General features: G+C 39.1%; 1 protein-coding gene across 1 annotated transcript; it reads right to left on the reverse strand.

Moving 5' to 3' along the window:
- Positions 1-838: 838 nt before the first annotated feature.
- Positions 839-7,172, reverse strand: ttc22 (tetratricopeptide repeat domain 22). Its single transcript, XM_034147907.1, has 9 exons — positions 7,087-7,172; positions 6,717-6,994; positions 4,900-5,200; positions 4,020-4,075; positions 3,828-3,943; positions 3,403-3,521; positions 2,879-3,040; positions 1,988-2,140; positions 839-1,900 (listed from the first exon to the last, which is right to left on the reverse strand). Exons 2-9 carry the CDS (start codon positions 6,977-6,979, stop codon positions 1,364-1,366), a joined length of 1,707 nt encoding a protein of 568 aa, XP_034003798.1. The 5' UTR covers positions 6,980-6,994; positions 7,087-7,172; the 3' UTR covers positions 839-1,363.
- Between the last annotated feature and the right edge of the window lie 3,865 nt (positions 7,173-11,037).

The following is an 11,037-nucleotide window of genomic DNA, read 5'->3' on the forward strand; positions in this document are numbered from 1 at the left end:
GATCCACTTCATGTGTTTCGTAGTGAAATTATAAGCTGAGGTTGCAACCTTTGTGTTTTAAGTAAAACCTATTTGACGATAAGATATGACCGCAGTTAAGTTGGTTACGTTTTCCAAAAGAACATTTGCATTATAATTGATTCATCCTAGTAGACAGAGGTTCCACATAACATAGCTTAACATGTGCTCTCCTATTATATCACTACATCACTTTTTTGTAGTTTCAAGCTTTAAATGAACATGACATCAGAAATCTGTTTTTACAGGTGTCATACGGTTTTTCTATATTTCTGTCTCACGATAATTGAGAGAGGATGCAGGAGGGGCAAACTGTAGTATCCCAGCAAAAAAGAAGTTTTCTTTAGTTTTTTAAATCAAGGAGATATGTTGTGCCTGGCATGAATGTAATGAACAAATGTAAATCAATAACATATTGCTTGCTACCATAAAAGCCAAGTTGTCTCTTACACAATAACATCTCCAGCCATGATTCTAATATAGTTGAGATTCATTTGTATGATTTATTACAGGGAATTTCCTTGCAGCTATCTTTTGTTACAATGAAATGTGAGTGGAGTAAATAAATAAAGTGCACAGGTAACTAAGCTCTCTCTATATTTGTTTTTGTGTTGACAGGAAGACATGCCATCATGAATACCTCATCAGGCTGGAAGCTGTTTCCACAGTTGTGGCTGAGATCTGGAACTGCAATGGCCAAACAACATCCACACTATCCACACTTCCAAACAGTCAGTGTCCCCTGGTGCCCTGTATTCATTTATTCCAGTGTTTAATGTAATGTTTTTGTCTGTAGATAAAGAACAGATAACATAACGAGTGCTTAAAAATGAGTCTTTTATTAATAGCCAGATACATCGTAGTGTTGTATACTACCCTCTTCTGGTAATCAGTGATAACACATTGAAATATAACACTGTTTTAGACATGATTTAAGTATTACTAAGCAGCAATAAAACGTCCAAATGATCATTTACATAGCCAAGATGGAAGGGCTAAAAGGGCATCCTGACCACAGTCATTTCATTATTAATACACCAAACTATTATTTCTTAAATTCGTCAATGCTCTCAAAAGGGGGCATCTAATTTAATATGAAAAAAACATGTTTCCACCTAGAAGTAACCCTGAAAAGCAAAATCCTTTTCAGTTTAACACTCCAACTGTATTAAGCTTGTAGGTCCAACCTTGCCAAAAGGCTCTTCTAAAAATCTTAATAATGGAAGAATCACAAAAAATATATATATACTGTTGCTGTATACTGTTCATTTTAATCTGTGAAATGCTGTAAAGAAGTTTTTGTTACTGCATGTCAGCTCATGTGCTTGTATGTCACAATTTAGCTTCATGTATAGGAGTAAGACCGAGCCACTGGTCTCTTCTTCACCAGTTGTTTAGGCACCACTGTTTCCAGCAGCCTCCTCACTAGGACCAGTCTGCCTGTCCTGATCAGAGAGCGGGATAGCTCTGTGACCTCCTCTGTGTGAGTCCTGTAGAGGCACCTGAGCTCGGATTTTACAACGTCCTTAGGGTACTTCCCCTCTGCCTTTTGCACCCACAGCTCCAGTTGGGCGATGGCGAGGCTTGGGTCAGGGCCTCCCAGCATGAACAGAGTCAGGAGAGCCTGCAGGAGGCAGCGCAGGGCCGTGGTGTCCGTGCTGCCCGGCCTCTCCAGCTCCACAGCCAGTTTGAAGCAGTCTGCAGCGTTCTGCTCCTCGCCCTTCAGCAGGAGGCAGCGTCCTCTGAGCACGTGCAGGTCCGGCAGGCTGTCCCCCAGCTCAAACTGAAGGGCATGGGACAGACTCACCAACGCACTGTTCACTGCGCCCTCATCTACCAAAAGGCTCTCCTGAAGGGCATCTACACCCATGTAGTAGTACACCTAAAAAGAAAAGACATGAATTATGTTTGTATTTAATCTATATTTAGAAATCTATCTTTATTGCTCATTATTAGTTTGTGTCTTTACCTGTGCCATCTCCAGGTGAGTCCGCAGACACGGACGTACAGTCAGGACCTTGTCCAAATCTTTTCTGGCCTCAACTAGTTTCTGTCGGTCTGGAATTCCACCTTGAGCATATTTTGCCTTCTCCAGGTCCCTGACATAAAGCATCACATTGATCTAAAGAAAAAAAAAAAACTTTTAATAAATAAGGGAATATAAATACTAAGGCTGCACAATATACATTTGTTAAACTGTCATCGTGATGTCAGCTTGAGCAATGAAAACTTCTCGAAAGACTGATATCGCTTGTGTTTTTGTGATGATTTCTTGAGGGATTTGAATGTACGGCAAGTTGGTCGAAATCAACTACGATTTTCTACGTGCATAATCAGTAATTGTATATGCATGATTCTTTGAGGATAAAACTGTTTTATAGATTAAAACAACTGAACTTTCAGTCGACGAAGAAGTTCAGGACAATCGTAACAGAGTATCAGTAGAAAACCGCACTTCAAACTGTAATAACAATAATCTTTTTGTACTTTTTTTGTTCAGTTCAATGCTCAATTTGTTCGCAAAATGAATTATTTTGAAATAACATCTTGAATTTAACTAACAATTTGTTGTATTTTAGTTGTATTCTGAAACGAGCGCAACTGAGTACATTTAATTTAGTTATATTGTATTTATTATTCAACAATGGCATTGCCAATTGCCAATGTGTTTCTCATCTGAACAGCCCTATTGAATACATACTGTACCATGCACAAATGACAACACCAGTGATTAACATCAGGAATTGGGATTTATGTGCATCTTTCAGACAAATTAATGCAAATTGTCTTGCATTAAAAGGGATTTCACGTTGTAGGTGTTGCCAGCTTGGTTTCAGGATGCGTTGCCGGGCGGCAGTACCTTAGCGCGGGTGCAGTAGGCCTGCCAGTTGAGCTCTGGGTCTGGGAGCACGTTCAGGGCCATGTTGCAGATCCCTGTGGCCATCTCATGTTTGCCCAGCAGAAAGAAGACCTTTGCCAGAAGGTTCAGGGTGAATGCATCCTCACTGGCCAAGTTTATGGCCTAAAGGACAAAGACAAGTATGTTACGATGAATATATACAAATATTATCACTTGACATCATTATTGAATCAGGTTTTGTCAATTCAATTTCAACTCAAATAGCTTTATTAGCATGACCATAATGTACATACAGTATTGCCAAAGCTCTGTACAATTGCAAAATCCATACACAAATATACATTTGAAACAAACTGCTAAACTGCTTTTTCTATTACTGGAAGAAACTGTATAATGTATAATATATTGACTGATAATGTCAGGTTGATTTTAGTCAAATGATTATCATACTGTATAGGAGTCCCTTATATTCTCCAAGCTTGCCTGATATTTGGTGAAATATCTCAATGTGTGAGTTAACTTACAGTTCCATAGCAGGATAGAGGATCAGAGGCAGAGTAGCCACAGTCATGTATGGACATGGGAACAGTGGTGAACTCTTCCTTCCTCTCCAACATGATGCCAACATAACACCAGGCAAGAGCTGAGGGGAGATACCAAAATCTGAGTGTATACCAGTTTCTGACAAAAGCAACCATGTGTTGTTTGTCTCCCTCTAGATTAAAGAAATTGCTACTACTGTATGTTACAACATCTTAAATACAGTCTTTGTTATTACTAAAACACTACAATAGTTGAGGTTCCATTGTATGGATTTCAATGTAAGGTTTGAACTAAAGTAGGCCCATATATTTGCAGCATGTAAATACGTCAGCACAGCTTCACTTCACGTTCAACTTTACGCCTCTAAATGTACAAAAGAGCTCACAGATAAACCTGATGTGTTTACCTTTGTGTTGCGATTTGTCTGAATCTAATGTTTCTTTGAGAAGCTTCAGACCCTTATTGTAGTGAGAGAGTCTGGAGTATTCAGAGTCCTCCTTGGTCTTTACTATGTCGTCAAGTCTGCGGGGAGAAAGTTACTTAATAAAAATGACACATGATGTGATGTGGTGGTTCATCATATGTTTTCGTTTTGTACCTTATGTAGATAGTGGCCATTTTAAAATACCAGCTTCTTTTTTCCTCTACTGATATCTGAAAAACAACAATACATACAAGTATTTAGTACGTTATACAATTATATTTATTTTACAGGAATACATATTTGCATTGGTTTTATTGCTATTCCACCTTAAAGGTAGGGTAGGTAATTCACTTCAGAAACACTTTTTGTTATATTCCATGGAATGCTCTTAACATCCAGATAGCAATGAATACATTAAATGCTTTGACAATAAATACATAAAAAAATGTCATCTGTGGAAACCGTGGTACTGTAAAAAGCTAGACCAATCATCTGAGCTGGCCCGGCTAAAATAACTGGATGGCCTACCTGCCTGTCAGCCTTCCATCTCGTGCACAAACTTATCTCGTAACCTCATTGGTCATGTGTGCATTCGTGTGTGTTGGAGGAGGGGCTCTGTAAGGAAGTCTGAAGGAAGGGGCAGATTTTTTCCGGTTGTGTACTTTCAAATTCTCGATTTGGTTTCTCCATTCTTACCTACCCTACCTTTAATAAAGAGCATTTTGCTTTGATCGTGAAAAGTAGTAAGCTGTGGACAAGGGTTCTGAAGACTAACAAATGTGAATGTTATTTGTATATCAGTTGTTGTGAACCAAGTTACATATTTATAAATCTTCTGAGCATAGCCCAATCCTTAAACTTCAGTAAAAGACGGCGGATCAATTGAATCATAGACGAGAAGTATATTTAATGATATTAAAGGATTATCAACATAAATACCAACCAATTAAATGCTAGAATGTTTGGAGACATTGCATGATGGATGTAGGGTAATAGTTTCAATGCTCCTGCTTACATTTCAATTATGCAGAAAAATATTGCATGTGAATCTCACCAGATGACCCCCATAGTCCAGGGCTCTGTTGTAAAGCGTCAATGCTGCTGTCAGTCTGTCTCTCAGGTCCTCTTCTCTGTCCAGCTCCACATCGTAGGGATAAACGTAAGCCTGCTCCGCCAGGCATCGAGCCGCCAGGATCCTGGTCTCCTCCTGAGAGGCCTCTCCAGCGTCTAAGCCCATGAGGTGGGACACTTTCTCCACACACTCGCTCGCATCCAGCTCTCTCCCAAGCTTGTCATAAACGTAGCCCAGATTGGCCCAGGCATTGAGGTTACCAGGGTCTTCTTTACAAATACTCCTGAAAGGCCAAGAGACAGAGATATAGACCGAAACAGAGAGGTTAGAATAAGCTTCTTCCATAAAAGGGTCTTCAATATTGAAAGTGATTTATAAGTGAACTATTTTATGTTCCTATTTTGACAAAAATCCAATTATTGAAAAGACCTTCATGGTCCTCAGAAGATGAATAATACTGGTGATGTCTTGACCTTTTATGTAACGCATCAATCCGTTAGACATTTTAAAATAATTTAAATATTCCTACAACAATCAGATGGATTTCCATGAAATTTGGTACAAACATTCATGTTACCCAGAGAATAAATTGTGATAACTTCGGTTGATTTTTCGTTTTTCATCTCATGTCATCATAAGGTTAAAATTATAATTAATACCACAAGTTTATCTGCCTCCGCCAACTAGTCAAGTTGCAGTTTTTCATCCATGTTTGACCTAAATGTAACATTTTATCCTACTAGATATTTGTGTAAAATTGTCGTTATTAGCATTTACATGTTAGAGGTCACTGTGACTTTTAATCACCAAATTTGAATCTGTTTTTTATTGTCCTTTTTTTAGGGGACATTTCTGCCAGATGTACTAAACACCCCTCAATGTGCTAATGTGTGAACACTAGCATGACAACAATCCTAAAATGGTAGACATGGTAAGCTGTATACTGAGATTTAGTTGAAAGAACTGCTGTGCCTTTATCGAGCCTCACAGAGAAGCTAGCATGCAATGGGCTCTGGTCATTTGTTATTCCAATGAACCGAGGTATCAGGATAGGCTGATTTGTAGCAGCAAAGAGGAAGTACATAAAATGATGCATAGATAAGATAAAATCAAGTCAAATACAATTTACTAGTGAAATACAAAGTTATGAGTATCTTAAACTTGAGAGTACTATACCAACTACAAAAAGTAATAGTTAATCGGAGGGATATACATTTCAATCATTAGAACAACATTGCGGTTTATTACGCATGTTATTGGGTAGTTAGCATGGGCAGTAGTCTTTTTCATACAACTGCAGAAGGTGACAAGATAAAATTAAGAAATAAATCCATTATTCTTGAACTCGTACTTTTGTTTATCATGCCTAATGTTTCACTGGTAAAGGCCAAACAAGTCAAATGTGTGTGTGGTCATATTAACAGCACGTTTGGTATGCAGATTTCTGTATTTGTGGGATAACATTCAATCTGTCAACTACCGTGACTTCATGAAAGGGGGGTCTTGACTTTGGTTGATGTTTGACTATTGCAGGTAAAAGGGGAGGTTGGCCTTTTGTGCTGCTTTCATGTTGCTGTGAACACATGCAGTGTGGTATTTCTTGGTCAGCTCACAGATATTAAGCATATGTAGTGAGACACATTTTAACCTGTGTGGTATTTCTGTTTTAGAAACAGAAAAAAACACATAACTAAGATCTGTAGTGAAATCATGTCACAACAATCATCATGTACTCAAAACTCTTACTTAGTGTATGTTAGGGATATTCTGCCTTCAACCAAAAAGCAGTGTGTGATCACCTGAATATTTCCTCAGCTGTGTCAAAGTGTTCCAGGTGGAAAGCCAGCAGACCCAGCAGATTTCGGACAGCGTACTGCAGATATCCAGCTTCAGCCTCCAGCTCCCCTCTCAGGCTCTCCTGTTTCAGGTAAGTGTCTCTGAGTCTCAGCTTCACAGGCCCCACAGGATCACAGTTGAGGCTGAGGTCCAGGTGGAAGTGGCCTGGGATGTAGTCCATGTCTTCCATTAGAGACTCAATGTCCTCTGTGCCGTCTGCCTCCATGGCGTCTAACTCCTCCTATTAAAAAAGACAAGAAATACAATAAGGAAACAGCTTTTTGTATATTTTAAGAAAATATCCAACACAAGAAAATACTGTGTCCTCCTTACTCTTCAGTGAAATCTACTGCAACAGAAGCCACCCACCCACTCCTGACACCCAGGTACAGACAGGTTGAGCAGGTTAGGCTTGGGAGTGACTAGGGAGTGGAATAGCTGATGAAGTGGGGGTGATGTGTATAACTATGGATACATTTCTATCTCTATCACTTTTTCGAAATGTCAACTTCCTCTTCCTTCTTTTCATTTTTTCATTTTTCCTCAATTCATAAAGACATGCACAACTTTGTTGTTTTTTACAGGAGAACCAAATGACATTCCTTTAAGTCCACCCTGACAGGGTAATATTATGTTTGTCTTGAGTTTTGTGAAACACATTTGAACTCTTGTTTTAGAGAATGTTCCAGTTTACCATATCTGCCCCTGCCTGTCAGCTGTAGGAAACCAAAGAATGTGAACCATCAGGAACCGTGCGACTTGGGAAGACTGTGAAGGAAACTCATGCTACAACTGTAAATGGACATTTTAACACTTACATTACAAAAATTAGTTGATTATCAATAAGTGATGCACATGTTTATATTGAAAACATCTTGTTCAGTGTTTTCACATCACAATGTTTATACAGTTCAATTGTAACATATGTATAAACATTTTCTGAGATACCCACTACTATTCACTCTGTTGATTCCTTTATACATTACATTACATGTCACATGCTGTTTTACCCAAACGACTTACACACACTCAATACTGTGGGCAATCCCCACAGGAGCAATTTGGGGTGAATTGTGTCTTGCCCAGGGACACAGCGGCATGCTGACTGCATTGGGAATTGAACCTGCGCCTCCACTTGTCCATACAGTATGCACTCCTTTATTATGTACTTTATACTTCTGGTCGGGAGCTTATCTTCATTTTGTTGAAATGCATGTGATGACAAATCTAATATAAACTAAAATGAAATACATGGAGCTGTATTATAAGCTGTTAATATAACTTATAAACACCTAAAAGCAAACATTAACTCTGAGTCTTCATTATACTGCAAATCAAAAAAGCAGGTACACACAACAGCACATTTCTTTTCAGAATGCTTCTGCATAGAAGTTCAAACACTTCCACCCGAGGGTAAACTTGCTTTATAATAATCCAGTATAACAAAAAGGAGAGTGGCTATGTGTTTCAAACTCGCTGTCAAATGCAAATGATGGGCATTACAGGCCCACATCAAACTTGGCTCCCAAGCAAGTTTTTGCTCTCTAACAATGCAGGGAGAAACCACACAAAGCCTCAGCACATGAGAGACCCTTTAGAGAGATAGTTGAAAGAGAGATCAGAGAGATCCCTCCTCTGACAGCTGAGGTGCAATACCAGCTGTAAATGGGAACAAATCGATACAAAAAAAGTCCAGGAGGCTTATAGAAAGAGCATCTTGCTCATGTAAATGAAACAGTGTCCTAAAGTTTGAGCAGACTACCCGAACAGTTTGGCAGTAAAATGAAGGAGTTTGAAGCAGTGGAACATCGGCACACATGTAAATGAGGAGTAATTGAATGAAAACCACACCTCAGCCATGTTAGAATAGGGCTGATTCACCCGTGCTTCCCCTGGTTACTGTCAATGTGTTGCATAATGTATATTTAGTACTGCAGATTTGCCTCCTCGTTGGCAGCGTTTTCCATTGTACCATGTGGGTGTACAGAGATCTGAAAATGTTTTCCTCTTAACAACCGTTGCCATTGTGGAAACCAGGCTGATTGCATGGTAACATAATGATTACAGATGCTCGTTTTTGTGGCTGTTCTGTGCACCCTCTTATCCAAAGACAGAATTTAAGGCTCAAAAAGGGTCCAGTGTGGATAATGGATTTTAAAGAACAGCAGCCAAGAGACAAAACAAAGGTATTATCGGTAAAATGTTGACCCCTAATAATCCCTATAGCCTTGGCAGTACTCCCCTTTAAAGTAGGATTAGGATATATGTCCCACATACTGATAAAGGTCTTTTTACTAACCCCTCGTTAACCTACTTCATTGTTTTGATGTCTGTCTTAATTTCTGGCACAAAGGACAGACAGTCAGAGAGGAGAATTGCCTGGTATATTGTGAACAGTATGAACGTGTGCAGAGATGGCAACCCTGCAGCATCAAAGTTCTCTGAAATCCTTCTCTGCAGAGATGTTACATTTACATTGACAGGAGCATAGCAGGGCCATTTGGGGCCCCTCACAAGATGTGACACTGAATACAAAGGATCATAGGATCACAGGAACGCTTTATTAATCCAGACTTCAGAGCTTCTCATTAAACTGGCTGAGCTCTCCTAGGTTATTAATGCCATTGATAAACCATCAGTATTTTGTCTAGTAAAAAGCATTATTAAGAATGGAGGTATGCCATGTCAATCCCCCATTTAACCGTACACTGCCAAATTGTTTCCCTTATTCCCCTGAGTCGCGTGCTCTTAGTTGATTAGGCCACAGTTTTCTTTAGTTGATTACCTTTTTCTACCCATTCGACTTATTTCGAAGAAATGTGTGAGCACAAGATTTGAAGTGGTGCTTTTGTTCAATTACTTTTGGAGAATTACAGTTTAATAAAATATTAGTTGCCTAAGAATCTCTTTAGTCTGGACTGACTGTAAAGAGCCACAGGAATGAGTGTGTGTATGTTTATTGAGTAGTACTTTTGTCTTAACATAGGTAACATTAAGCTGTCTGTGGCTCTTTCCTGCTGTAACGATGCAAATTTCCCCTCTCTGGGACTAATAAAGGTATTCTGATTCTGATTATTCTGATAGTGTGAAATTCTTAAAAACAGACATAGCCTATCTGTCATGCTTCATTACACTGATTTGACTCTTCACCCAACCCACCTCTACAGGGACTCTGCTGGATTTAAATGTCTTCTTCTGAACAAATTGATCGGAAATCCAGTTTTCAGATTTTTCCCAAATTAGCAATTTAAAAGGTTTGAGTTTAAAATCACCTGCTGCAACAGAAGTCTATGCAATTGGAAACAGCTTAATTTGAATTGAAAGATGTATTATTTGCCAGATATATTTGCTTTACAGTAGAAATGGGTGGAAGCATACCTGTTCTTGATGTTTAATTTGAAAATTAGGGTTGTAAAACTAAACTTGATTTATGATACGAATCACAGGCTTGATTCTAACATTTGTTTACCTGTTCAGATCTGAGTTGATTCCATGATGCTGTGTTGGTTTAATCTGTGTGTAGAGCAAGGTTGACAAGTCTGCTAATGATGGAACAGGGGCGTTAGTAGAACAAGATAAACAATTGTACACTTTTCCACAGACGGTTTACTTTAACACAGACGTGGCATCCTCAATTTGCTGTTAAACGGCTCCATTCCATGTATGGTTGGGTAACATTAGCTATGTTTGCCAAACTTTTCCTGGCTTCTGCTTTAATGTTTGGTAATCTTCTGTCAGAAGGATGTTGGAGAGATCCTGAAAGCCTGTAACAATTCCCTCCTAATGATACACAGGGAGCAACAAACACTGACAAGCTAACCAAGTTAGCCACTTGTTCCTGGAGAACCAGTCCACATTAAAAGCATTTTTTACTAGTGATGTTACTGCTGTACCAAAGCTTCGGAGTGTGGGTCGACTAATCCAGGAAGTTTTGTATGCAGCGCGTATCGAAGTTTTTCCCAGTTATTCCCACAATATCCAAAAACTTTACCAAGCGGGTGCTTTTATTTTGAAATTACTACCGAGAGTTCCGCTCCGCGCCTCGCCACAAGGTTAAAGAAAAAAACGAAGTTGCATTGCTGTTGCATTTCTGTTTGCCGGGTTGAGAAAGAAAAGCAATGTATACGAATGTAGACGGACTGACACCCACTGATGTATTATTTTTGAAACTTTTAGTAGTTCAAGTCAAGATAGTCAGTGTTTCTTTGTGGATGTTTTATTTTGAAGGTCGTACCGGAAGCTCTACGATATTACCCACCTGACTTGACAGTCTGGGCTCTCCCA

Source organism: Trematomus bernacchii, unplaced genomic scaffold (assembly GCF_902827165.1).
Source record: "Trematomus bernacchii unplaced genomic scaffold, fTreBer1.1, whole genome shotgun sequence".
Taxonomy (NCBI): Eukaryota; Metazoa; Chordata; class Actinopteri; order Perciformes; family Nototheniidae; genus Trematomus; species Trematomus bernacchii.

Coding starts and splice junctions, on each gene's coding strand:
- ttc22 (XM_034147907.1), bottom strand. CDS start 6,979: ATGGAGGCAGACGGCACAGAGGACATTGAGTCTCTAATGGAAGACATG. Junction 2,141..2,878: donor CCTACTGCACCCGCGCTAAG/GTACTGCCGCCC, acceptor TTTTTTCTTTAG/ATCAATGTGATGCTTTATGT. Junction 1,901..1,987: donor CTCACCTGGAGATGGCACAG/GTAAAGACACAA, acceptor TTTTCTTTTTAG/GTGTACTACTACATGGGTGT.